Source organism: Zootermopsis nevadensis, unplaced genomic scaffold (genome assembly GCF_977971745.1).
Source record: "Zootermopsis nevadensis isolate Lab colony 2312 unplaced genomic scaffold, Znev_1.0 Znev_ptg000027l, whole genome shotgun sequence".
Taxonomy (NCBI): domain Eukaryota; kingdom Metazoa; phylum Arthropoda; class Insecta; order Blattodea; family Termopsidae; genus Zootermopsis; species Zootermopsis nevadensis.
Genome location: NW_028259159.1, coordinates 5,884,497 through 5,897,705, shown reverse-complemented (window position 1 = coordinate 5,897,705; position 13,209 = coordinate 5,884,497). Strand labels below are relative to the sequence as shown.

The 13,209-nt window shown below is 38.4% G+C and overlaps 1 protein-coding gene across 1 annotated transcript; it reads right to left on the bottom strand.

Moving 5' to 3' along the window:
- Nucleotides 1-2,961: 2,961 nt before the first annotated feature.
- LOC147872488 (uncharacterized) lies at nucleotides 2,962-13,209 on the bottom strand. Its single transcript, XM_087356770.1, has 7 exons — nucleotides 13,205-13,209; nucleotides 12,653-12,831; nucleotides 11,582-11,643; nucleotides 9,953-9,971; nucleotides 8,503-8,614; nucleotides 8,303-8,350; nucleotides 2,962-7,168 (listed from the first exon to the last, which is right to left on the bottom strand). The coding sequence occupies exons 1-7, from the start codon at nucleotides 13,207-13,209 to the stop codon at nucleotides 7,006-7,008; spliced, it is 588 nt and encodes a 195-aa protein (XP_087212896.1). The 3' UTR covers nucleotides 2,962-7,005.

Below are 13,209 nucleotides of genomic sequence, written 5' to 3'. Positions count from 1 at the left end.
GAGCAAAAGAAAATAGATTATAACGAAAATAGTATAAGATGGAAAATGATAGAAAATGACAGAAAATGATATAAAATGTTGAAAAATTATGCCAAAGAGTTTTTTATTTCTTTTATTTTTTTGAGAGTTTTTCCCCCCCACACACCCCATGCATTTAATTTTTGTTGATATTGCTGTGCTGGTACTGCTGCTGCTGCTGCTGTTTAAATCTGAAAACATTGGATACATGGGGATTTGAACACAGAACACACATCATTATACACTACAACCTTAACCACTAGGCTACGAAGCTGTTGGCAGTTCACCGTTTAAAACTCCCTCATATCTTACATTGTGTAAGAGTTGCCTTGGAGTACATTATGAGGCAGATTGAAGCGGCAACTGGGCAGAGTCTCTGGTAGTCTAGTGGTTAAGACATGAGACTGTTAAGTTTAGGGTTCCAAGTGTTGGTGGTTCAAATCCACCAGCCTGCAATAGATTTATTTTTTTATTAAAACTCCCTCATATCTTACATTGTGTGAGAGTTGCCTTGGAGTACATTATGAGGCAGATTGAAGCGGCAACTGGGCAGAGTCTCTGGTAGTCTAGTGGTTAAGACATGAGACTGTTAAGTTTAGGGTTCCAAGTGTCGGTGGTTCAAATCCACCAGCCTGCAATAGACTTTTTATTAATATAAGTTTTAAAACATGAGTAAGACACTCGACCAACCCCCCCCGAAGGGGGGGGTTGGTCGAGTGTCTTACTCATGTTTTAAAAACTTGACCAACCCCCCCCGAAGGGGGGGGTTGGTCAAGTTTTTATAATGCAACCAACCCCCCCCGAAGGGGGGGGTTGGTTGCATTATAAAAACTTGAGTAAGATACTAAACCAATGTTTTAAAAACTTGGTTTAGTATCTTACTCAAGTTTTTTAAAATGTTGAGTGACCTTGACCTTGACCTTGACCTACTTTCTCATTTTTTTAAAATGTTGAGTGACCTTGACCTTGACCTACTTACTCACTTGAGCAAGACTTTTAAAATGTTGAGTGACCTTGACCTTGAGTAAGTAGGTCAAGGTCAAGGTCACTTAACATTTTAAAAAAATTGAGAAAGTAGGTCAAGGTCAAGGTCAAGGTCACTCAACATTTTAAAAAACTTGAGTAAGATACTAAACCAACCCCCCCCCTTCGGGGGGGGTTGGTTTAGTATCTTACTCAAGTTTTTATAATGCAACCAACCCCCCCCCCCTTCGGGGGGGGGGTTGGTTGCATTATAAAAACTTGACCAACCCCCCCCTTCGGGGGGGGTTGGTCAAGTTTTTAAAACATTGGTTTAGTATCTTACTCAAGTTTTTATAATGCAACCAACCCCCCCCGAAGGGGGGGGTTGGTTGCATTATAAAAACTTGACCAACCCCCCCTTCGGGGGGGGTTGGTCAAGTTTTTAAAACATGAGTAAGACACTCGACCAACCCCCCCCTTCGGGGGGGGTTGGTCGAGTGTCTTACTCATGTTTTAAAACTTACATTAATAAAAAGTCTATTGCAGGCTGGTGGATTTGAACCACCGACACTTGGAACCCTAAACTTAACAGTCTCATGTCTTAACCACTAGACTACCAGAAACTCTGCCCAGTTGCCGCTTCAATCTGCCTCATAATGTACTCCAAGGCAACTCTCACACAATGTAAGATATGAGGGAGTTTTAATAAAAAAATAAATCTATTGCAGGCTGGTGGATTTGAACCACCAACACTTGGAACCCTAAACTTAACAGTCTCATGTCTTAACCACTAGACTACCAGAGACTCTGCCCAGTTGCCGCTTCAATCTGCCTCATAATGTACTCCAAGGCAACTCTTACACAATGTAAGATATGAGGGAGTTTTAAACGGTGAACTGCCAACAGCTTCGTAGCCTAGTGGTTAAGGTTGTAGTGTATAATGATGTGTGTTCTGTGTTCAAATCCCCATGTATCCAATGTTTTCAGATTTAAACAGCAGCAGCAGCAGCAGTACCAGCACAGCAATATCAACAAAAATTAAATGCATGGGGTGTGTGGGGGGGAAAAACTCTCAAAAAAATAAAAGAAATAAAAAACTCTTTGGCATAATTTTTCAACATTTTATATCATTTTCTGTCATTTTCTATCATTTTCCATCTTATACTATTTTCGTTATAATCTATTTTCTTTTGCTCTCATCCTTTTGTTTTCTCTTTTCACTCTTCCTACCTACTCCATCATTTCATTATCTCTTTCTTCTCTAATTAAATCTTCACCTCTCACTGTTTCTTTCCTTCTTCAATCCACAAACATCCTGTTCGACGTCAGTGCTTCCTGACATCTTCCATGCTCCTCTACACACACACACACTGCAAGCACGTCATTCCTGATCTTGAACCATAGAGCATGAAAGCAGGGCAAAATCAGAACATACGTGTGTGGCGAATTTCAGTATTTTGGAGTGACACTAAAAATTCACCTTCAATTTGGGTAATTTCTGCTGCCATTCAATTCACAACTTTGTGCCTTTTCATCGCCTGTCTAAAAACATAAATTTTAAGATCCACAATATAATACTTTACCTGTGGTTATGTACAGGTGTAACAATTGATCTCTGACACCAACGGGAAGACGCAGATCGAGTGTTTTTCAGAACAGGGTGCTGAGGAGGATAATATTTACACCTAAGAGGGATGAATTACTATGACACTGGTCAAAGTTGCATAATGAGGACATTCTTAGTTGTACTTTTTGGCAAATATAATTAGACTGATCGAGTAAAGAAGGATTTAGATGGTCAGGTCGCATATGGGATACCGGATTTAGGTGGGCAAATCAGAACAAAAGAGACTGCTGGGAAGACCTAAACGTAAGTGGGAAGATAATATTAAAATGGATGTCAGAGAAATATGTTGAAGTGTTGTGGTCTGGATTCAGGTAACAGGCAAGCTCTTGTCAACACAGTAATGAACATTCAGGTTCCATAAAATGTGGGGAATTTATTTTTTGTACTTTTTAATATATACATCAGCAAAAGTTCAGCACTTTTCAATTCTCATCTGAACCAACACATCTTATACAGTTTCTGAATACACATTCTGAACTCATATTCCTCAGTGTTCATCGTAATGTCATACGTATAAAAAAAATATTCTTCACTAAAAAACACCCCCCCCCCCGGATATCTTTTCCAGCACGTCAAGTAATTTACAACGGTGAAGGCTGGGGAAACTTACTCCTCTTAACTTTGACTAATCCCTAATTTCAACTCTTTAATTACTATTTGACATTAATTAGTTTACTGCTGAAAAATTGTTTCAAAACTGATACCCAGAACAATTGGGAAAGCGCCCTAACTTCTCTCTCTCTATTCGTAGCATACTTTATTAATGCCATTCATTCTCTATTATATTCTACTCTACTTATCAGACATCACATCACATTTAATTGTTATTCAGTACCTACCTTCCCAAATGTACTTCACTTCAAGGGAGCAATATTTTTTATTTGCCACCTACAAAAGGACAGATTTTTAGGATACGTTGCACGACTCTTACCACATTACACTTCAACATCAAAACAACAATGCTGTAACAATGAACATTACAAGGCATTTCAAAGTTTACACTTGGCACAATACTAAACATACAACAATTATGCATTACAGACTCTCATTAAAATCACTGAAACATGTTTACATATTTACAGCCTACTACATCTTTGTTAACAAACTTCCTTAATGCCATTCATTCTGCATAATATTCCAATCTGTGTATCCACCATCATTTCCCATTTATTTTGTATTCATTACATATCACTTTCTCTTTCTTAACCTCACATCATCAAATGCAGTGCACTTCAAGTGAGCAATTGTTGTCATTCATCACTAATATAAGGACAGAACTTTAGGATAGGTTGCATAACTCTCACCACACTAAACCTGAGATTCAAAATGCCAGTGCCATAACAATGGGCACTACAAGAAATTTCAAAGTTTTTCTCAAATCCCAGCAGCATATGTACATTGCAGACTACAATTAGAATCACAGAAACATTTACATACTTACTGCCATACAGGTTCCCCCACTTCAATGCCTTATGTCATGATTAAAAAGAAGGCAATTTATGCCACCTCCAGGATGAGACGGTTACATTTTGGCAAACAAGGTACTACAAAATTCTTGTGATTAACATACAGATAGTCTCATTTTGTGCTGAATTACACATCAAAACATCAGCAATATTTAATCTCACGGTTGGCTATACACATTTTCACAAGTAGCAGTACAAATCAGCGCATAAGTGACACACACATTTCAAAATAAATACAGAAACACCATCTTTTTAAAATACATTATACAGGGCCAAGTTCCTAACTCTTTACACAAGCAAAACACATTACATCGCTTTATACACATTGTAACATGAAACACCAGTATCAGTAAGTTATTCCAGATACAGGAAATTATTACAGACAATACACTTATACATCATTTTCGTATTACGCCAAATTCAGTCACATATCACCCACCTCAGCTTACAGAGAACATATTTGTACATAAGTCATTTTGACCGTTACAGCAAATTGATTCCCGTATCACCCATCTTCATTTATGAAGAACAAAGTGAACATGAGCGATTGCTTAATATAATGGAGCAGCTCAACTCCATACTCTTCATGGAGCAAGTTGAAACAGCAACATCAAAATGTCTTCTTGGGATATAAGATAACTCTTCACCAGAACGCACAACTGGCAGCTGAAACAATCCGGCGAGAAACAACGGCAGTTTTCAAAATCAAATACAAACGCTTCTTATCGCAAAGGTAACGTGTATCGCGCTCAACGTAGCATAGGCACGGATTAAGGTATACAAATCGCATTACCCATCTGCAGGATCACCGCGACATCTTTCCAAAACAAACTCATCCGCACAAAGTGCCCAACACAATCCAGAAGCGCAATACATCCTTTCTCAACATGCACTTCGATGCTCTTATATGAGAGTAATTCAAGCCCCCCACAAAACAATTTCTTCAGAATTTCAATAAATACATTCTAGCACAAATTTCAGAGTACACAAAACTGCAGAAATATAAATATTGTTTCAGTTTATCAATAGCAAATGGCACATTCGTAATTTATGTTCACACATGATCTACCTACACACAACCAACAATTCTGCATCATGCAATTCAAATTAGCACAAATCATGCTACTCACTGCTACTTCAACTGCATGCACTACTACTACACCAATAAACTAAATTCACGCAGAAATGGTCACAGCAAGAAAGACTTCATCAGTTACTCTTAGCCACATAAAACAATCCATGAATTATATTTCTTGATATGCAATCATGAAACTGATGACCTACTCAACACGGTTGTGTCACTTTTTGATTAGAACTTTGCTGCTCTGTGGGTCCTTAAGTAATTACTTCTTCTCATTCAACATTTTCAGTTGCTTCAAATATACATATGGAATTTTATGACATAATGGCTGGTCCCTATCAAAGTGGAAACGATTACAAACGAGGCAGTGATTACGTCATTCAATGTACTGTAATGGCATTTCAACCAGAGACCTATTAAAACCATTAAATTAACGAACAGCCCTCTTCCAGGCCACTGTGTAGTTCAAATACTAATATTCTCTAACCACGCAAGCATCAAATTAAAATATAAATATCGCTTTACAACACCTACTGCAGAATGATGAATGCTAACATCACGTCCATATAGTAAGGACAGTAATAATATAATTGGGCAACACCAAAATAATTCAAGACTATGTTTTATGAATGTGCAACATAAATCAGTTTCCATTAAACAACTAAGAAATACTAATGTCAAAAAAGTAAGTATCCTAAAATTAATGTAATGATGTAGACGATATGTTTAAGATTTATCTCCATATTAAACTTTGCGTGTGTACCTTCAATATTTCATTACTTGCACTGTCAAACACCTAAAATTAAAAACTTTTTAATCATCAGTCACTTCGATGTATTAAATTCCACAAGAAATTTATTATTATTATTATTATTAAGAGTTCTGTTTTACAACAGGTCCATTGCTCTGCCCAAACAGAGCTCTCCAGTTGTCCCTATTCTCGGCTTCTCGCTTTAATTCCTGGAACGTCATCTTCTTTCCTTGTTTAAGGTCGTCGGTTAGCTGTATCAATCGTCTTCCTAGTCCTCTTTTTCCTTCAACCTGGCCTTCGGTGATATCACTCACTAATCCATTCCTTCTCATAATATGTCCCAGCCAGTTAGCTTTTTACCAGATGAAAATTGCAATGGTTTCAATAATCTGTTAAAACTACAAGTTGTAAAAGGTTGAGAAGTACAAGATACGCGCCACGCCTAATGGCTAATTGTCCATGAAAATTGGTGAATTCATTTGACTCCTGCAAGAGGGACAAACGCAGACTTCGCGGTGAACATGTAAGCCTCCTTTGTTTCCTTTCTGTGCCTGTAAGGAATGTGGGCCAACAAGATACCAATAATTGAGGGGATAGAATGAAATCTCAGGATACACGTAGCAGATACATAAACACTACAATGTCACATACCACAATATGTAGCTCAGTCACAAGCTGGACCACCAGTTTCATTCCCTCCAGAAGCGTGACCCATTTGGCCTTTTGCTTCTTACGAAAAGCTTCTTCTCAGGGCAAGTTGGTTAGGGCCTGCAGCTGACCCCTCAACTCCAAGTTGCGCAGGAGTAAAGAATGTCTCATCTTCAACGTCAGACGAACAGGCAATTATGTTCCTCCAAAATGTTTGCAGACTTCATGAATGGTACAACACAACACATAAAACCTCCACATGAGACAAAATCAGGGCTCAATTCTTGCACCCAAGCTGTGACACTCGGCCTTCACTTCTCTTTCACATCACAGATTATATTCTTCAGTCATTCACTGGTCTTCAGTCACCCGTTGTCCACTTGCATTATGCCCTGAACGTTGACTACCTGCCATTGGACAGCTTGGTCAGCACTCATCTTTTTCTGCCCCGTTACATCCGTGACATCTGCGATGTCTGAACCATAGACAACTTGAAGTGCCCAATATGCAACTGCTGCCACCATGCCTCACACCCATAGGAACTCCACGATTGCACGAACCACATCTCGAGACGATGTTTCAAGGCGGGTGGCCCTTCTGTGTGGACACTGTCCCTGGAATTAGGAACATTTATGCAGGAAATTCTTCTTTGTGCATTGTATTATATAAAATATTGGTAAAAGATAGCTTGCCGGTGAAAATTCCAATATTAGAAAGTACAGGCATGACTAAAGGAAAACAAATATAATAATTAATCCAAGTACTTGAGAAGATATTATGAACATTATTAGTGAAAATTATTTCAATTATTTATGGTGTTCGTATCAGTTTCATGAAACATATGCAAATACAGCAATAGGATTAGTAATATTAAAATTCCTTCTTGGTCTTCCTCCGTTACTTTCTCGCGGTGGAAACCAACCCAACACTTCGTTCACACATAGTTTGGACAAGTCTGTAACACATCAGTTATTTTGACTTTATACCTGAACAAACAGAGTAGCTAAACTGATACCCTTTCTCTGATCACACGCTTTTGAATTTCATCTCGCATTGGTGGTAGTACTGATCTTAAGAGAAGGCAATTTTAGTACTAAACACTTGAACTCAGTCATTAATGCAGGAGATGCAACAAGAACACACATCTATGTCCTATGTTTCTCCTTATGATACTAGAAATACACATGAATGTCAGGTGTAACAAAGTTGTTCCTGCATTTATTTTAGGATGGATGTCACCTAAAAACACCTTCAATAACTACACAACCTTCATTGATACACTACATTTTGTATGATATTGTATCTGCGTCATATTGTGATTTATTCAAATAGTATTAAAAATATATTAAAATTGGCCGTCAATCACAATATAAGATAATTAAAAGATTAAAATATCATTTTTCGTTCCTTATCGAGTACTCGATTTACATGTGGAACATTTTACGACATGTTTCGGCTATATATAGCCATCATCAGGTGTTATGTTATAAACTTTTTAACTGAATTACTGATTTTTACTGATTTTTAAGATTTTTAGTTTTCATTTCTCTTATCATGTTCACGTCCTTCATATTGTATCTTCATCCGTTGTTGTGTCACATGTCACTAATATGATTGTATTTCGTAGTGATGCCAATGTTGTGTATATTGGACTGTGAAGTAAAGGTTTCAATACTATTAATATACATTTTGTATGAACCTTGGATAATACCAGTAATTATTCATGATGCAATGATGCATGAACCTACTCATGAGACGCTGTCGAGACGGGTAGCCGTGTTCTGCCGACTCTGTCCCTGAAATTTAAAACAGAGAAAACAATCTGAGAAATTGAAAGCATTGCTATTAAAAACTATTTTAATTACTTATGAAATATTGTTAAATTTCATGAAACATTGAAAAGAAACATGTGCTCATTGATATTAAAATTCTCCACCCATCCACTGACCTTCCAGTCGTCTCCCTGCCACTATCCTGGACCTCTTCTATCCCTCCACCTTTTGATGGTCTTCCTGGTAGCAAACAACCCAGCACTTCCTTCAGACATACATTGGATATGGCTGTAACATATCAATTGGTTTGTCTCCATGAACATAATTTTTCAGAACTAATTCCTCTCCTCTTATTACAGGCTTTGGGATTTTGTCTTCACTTGAAACTTTGGCTGATCATCAAGAAAGCAATTTTAACTTATTACACTTACTCCTAACTACTTGAACGAGTCCTTCATTCAGGAGACAAGAGAAAAATACTTGTGGCACTAGAAATAAATCATCCTTTACATCAGACCATTGAATGGTGAGTATATTATTATTATTATTAAGTGTTCTGTCTTACGACAGGTCCATTGCTCTGCCCAAAAAGAGCTCTCCAGTTGTCCCTATTCTCGGCTTCTCGCTTTAATTCCTGGAACGTCATCTTCTTTCCTTGTTTAAGGTCGTCGGTTACCTGTATCAATCTTCTTCCTAGTCCTCTCTTTCCTTCAACCTGGCCTTCGGTGATATCACTCATTAATCCATTCCTTCTCATAATATGTCCCAGCCAGTTAGCTTTCCTTCGTGTAATCGCCTGCAGAATGCTTCTTTGCTCGTTGACTCTCCTCAATACTTCTTCGTTGGTCACTCGATCCGTCCACCTGATCTTCTCTAATCTTCTCCAACACCACATTTCAAAACTCTCCAGGTATTTCTGTTCCTTCTTCCTGAGTGTCCAAGTCTCTGCTCCATACGTAACACTTCACTAGTTTCTTCTTCATCTCCAAGCCCAACTTGCTAGTGAGAAGTATCCTCTTCTTGACGAAAGCTGCCTTGGCCATGGCTAACCTTGCTTTTACTTCCTTGGTGCATAGAGCGTCCGTCGTGACTATGCTTCACAAGTACTTGAAATGCTCCACATTCTCCATCTGTTGGTTTCCAATTACAACGTTCAATGCTTCTGCTCTTGGTGCTATCCTCATTACCTTTGATTTTTCAATGTTGATTTCCATTCCATACTCTCTACCTGTTTCCACTAACTTGTCCATCATGTTGTGTAACTCCTCCTCTTCCTTCGCCAATACTACTAAGTCATATGCATACTTTACAGTCGTTATCACTCTTCCTCCAATTTTGAAGTCTCCTGTTCCCTCCAGAGCTTCCTTGGCAAGCCATTCCCCGTACAGGTTAAAAAGAATTGGTGATAAGCAGCATCCCTGTCTTACACCTGTACCAATCTCAACGCTGTTGGTGTCTCTGGTGAGTATATCAAACATTTTTGTAAGTTTTGTGATACGTGCCATTCAAACTTTTCTTTGTAGCTAAACTGAGTTTATTGATACCCTACATTTGATAAGAATTTCATATACTACCAGAATGTCTCCAAAGGTTAAATCACAGGCTTAAGTGAATTCTATACATTACCCACGTACTGTCTCACTTTCTATGCCTTTTGTGGTTGCTATGGCATTTGAGTAGCGGATTTTGAATGACTGCCTCTGGAAGAAAAAATTTAATTCATCACAATATGTCCTTTACACACAGGAACACTACCTAAGGTGGGAATCTGAACTCATGCTTTGAAAAAGGCCCACGGGGAATAAAATGTGAATAGTACTAATTTAGGACCACCTACAAAAATGATCTACCAGGCGATCTCTACTTTCTTCACACATCCTGCTTCAAAATCTCCCACTGACTCCAAAGGCTTTCAAATTCTTGGGGGGCTCATTGCAGAAACAAATCCACTTCATGTTCCACTATGCACACTCACTTCTGATTGGTTGCCTCTTCCTAGCAGACAGGCCCCACCAACGTTCGCAAATACCCATCAACATGGCCTGATGTCGGAATCCCTGAAATACTTTGAAAACAGCCCCAGGCAAAGAATATGTCCTGTGTGCATCAATACAGCAGCTTTAGTATGACAGCTTGGAGCACAAAAAATATAAAATGCATAAAAGAGTACAAATAACAAGACAACATCAAAAGGAATTACACTCAATGTAAATAAGGGAACATTTTCATAGTAAGGATATAATTAATATCAATTTTACTCTCTATCATATTTAATTAACAGGGAATTAAAGAAGCAAGAAATGCAATATGAACATGCAATGAATATACCATATCAAAATATTGGAATTTAAACAACAATACATGTAAAAAATAACACAGTTAAATAAGCAATATATACAACAAATCTGAATACATATTTATGTACACAACAGCAGAACACAGAATGCCCAGAACGCAAATGATAATGGCCCGATGGCATGTTTGCACTGAAACACATGAACACAAGAATTAGATCAGGTTTCTCTGACGCCAGTTAGTAACAAGTACTGTAACCTCTCTTCTCTAGTATCTAATGGCTCCCTGAAACTTCAAAGCTCCTGCAAAACATTCTGGAACAAAAATTACGCTCATCACAGAAATCAACCCACTTCGTATTCCACCAGGCATGCTCATTTTCCTGCCACTTCAGACTCGTTGCCTTGCAAACGCCAATAAATGTGGCCGGCCTGTGAGGGAACTCCTGAAATCAAGGTTTTAAAACACTCCCAAACAAACATATCTCGTGTGCATCGAGATACAAGCCTTAAGATGAAACTAGTGTTATAATTGGCATGAAATAATACAACAGACTCAGCACATGCATATCAAATTCACAACAAAGGAAGAAAAACATCAAAATGAAGTACACTCAACATTTACATGTAATACAAATAAGCCAAGCATTTGCACTGTAAGAATACAATTGATGTCAATTTTAATTAATTTTACTTTGTATCACAATTAATGGGGAATTAGAGAAACAAGAAATGCAATATGAAAATACAACGAATAAACCATAACAAGATATTAGAATTGATATAATAAGTGTACAAATAACAGCACAATAAATAAGACGTATAACAAATTTAAGTACACAACAGCAGATCACAGAATTCCCAGAAAGCAAATGATAATGGCCCGACGGCATGTTTGCACTGAAACACATGAACACAAGAATTAGATCAGGTTTCTTCGAAGCCTCGTAGTAACAAGTACTGTAACCTCTCTTCTGTAGTATCTCATGGCTCCCTGAAACTTCAAAGCTCCTGCAGCGCATTCTGGAACAAAAATTACACTTGTCAGAGAAACAAGTCACTTTGCATTCCACCTGGCATGCTCATTTCCCTCTCAATTCAGATTGGTTGCCTCTTCCCAGCAGATGGAAATACATCAACAGGCAGATGTGGTACAGATCACATATCTGCAATGGACACACAGAAAATGGTATTTTATGAACAATTAACAGGAAGTTTAATCAATTTTATACAATTCAACAGTGAAAAAACACGACAAAAATTCAATATGAACACATACATCATTGCAACAGATAGGACAATTAAAAAATTTAAATTAAAATAGGCCGTACGTAGTAACTCAGTGGCATAAATGAGATGTGTACAAACATAACCTTCAATAATTATGTGTACTTTAACAGGTATAGAAAATATAAAGAAAATGTGATGTAAAATGCTATGCAGCGTACACACAACACATACAAGTGGAATTATCTATAATTAAGAGCATGTTTAAAGTATTCTGTCACATTTCAATAATGTGGGAGTACATAACAAAGAAATGCAATATGAGCATGTATCAATCGACAAACAGGCCAATTCATAACGTCACATATTCTGCATGCATAAACAACAGAATTGCGTAAAAAATACACAACCAGCCTGAGTATATTTTCAGTTGGAGAAAAGCACAAAAATTAGTAATTAAAGAAAGCAAACAATGGCACATGTGGACTGAAGCATGTAAATAAATGGGCATGGGCTTCAAGTGACCATTAACTGATCTTTTGTGGCTCCTTTTCTTCTAACCTACCAGCAGCCCCCAGCCAAGATCTCATGAAAATCGTCCGATTTCGCTAAATGACTGACAAATGTCAAAATCATGAAAAGCTCTTTATTAAAGAGCTTTCATTGGTGGCCATGATCATGGCCTCCCTCTAGACCCCTGGGTCGATCTAGAGGATTGACCTCTTTACTTGGGGTATTGCCCTTCGACCTGGGCCTTGTAAGCACCCTGGTCAGAGCCTCCTTAAACTTGGGTAGTGTCATGTACCCCAGTTTTCATATGCCCCTGGTACCATCTTGGCTCTCTCTGGCATTCCAGACACGCAGTCTGTGCCAAATGTTGCCTGTCGACCAGAAGGCCACAAGGCTATAAACTGTATATCACATTCTTCCATGGGTCTGCTGCAAATGCCAGCTCTCTGGTGGTATGCCAGAAATACTGACTCCCTGCTGAGAATGACCAGCTTTAAAATGGAGACTCCATATCACAGAACTTTTCTGGTAGTTTTCTGACAACTGGTGGGCTTCTGCCTCCGGTTGTCTTTTAAACTTTCCCAGGCTGGCTGATACTGAGAGCAGACCAAGGCGGCAGTGCCCTGAAGGGATCCTTTGGGCCATGCAGCCCTCAGCACGATACCTCACACCTTGGCTTCGGTGGACCAGAGCCCTGTTAGCCGTCCTAGGACGTTACCCCCCTCCGCGACGTGGACGCCAAGGGTTGGATTTTGGAGGGGACTAAAGCATGTAGAAGACCAATATTAATCCTGGTTTCTTTGAAGTCTATAGAAAGCTTAATACTGTTACCGATTTTGTCCAATACCTCAT

Coding starts and splice junctions, on each gene's coding strand:
- LOC147872488 (XM_087356770.1), bottom strand. Junction 11,644..12,652: donor AGGGGCATATGAAAACTGGG/GTACATGACACT, acceptor TTTTTGTTCCAG/AATGCGCTGCAGGAGCTTTG. Junction 7,169..8,302: donor GTCTCGACAGCGTCTCATGA/GTAGGTTCATGC, acceptor TCCTAATTCCAG/GGACAGTGTCCACACAGAAG.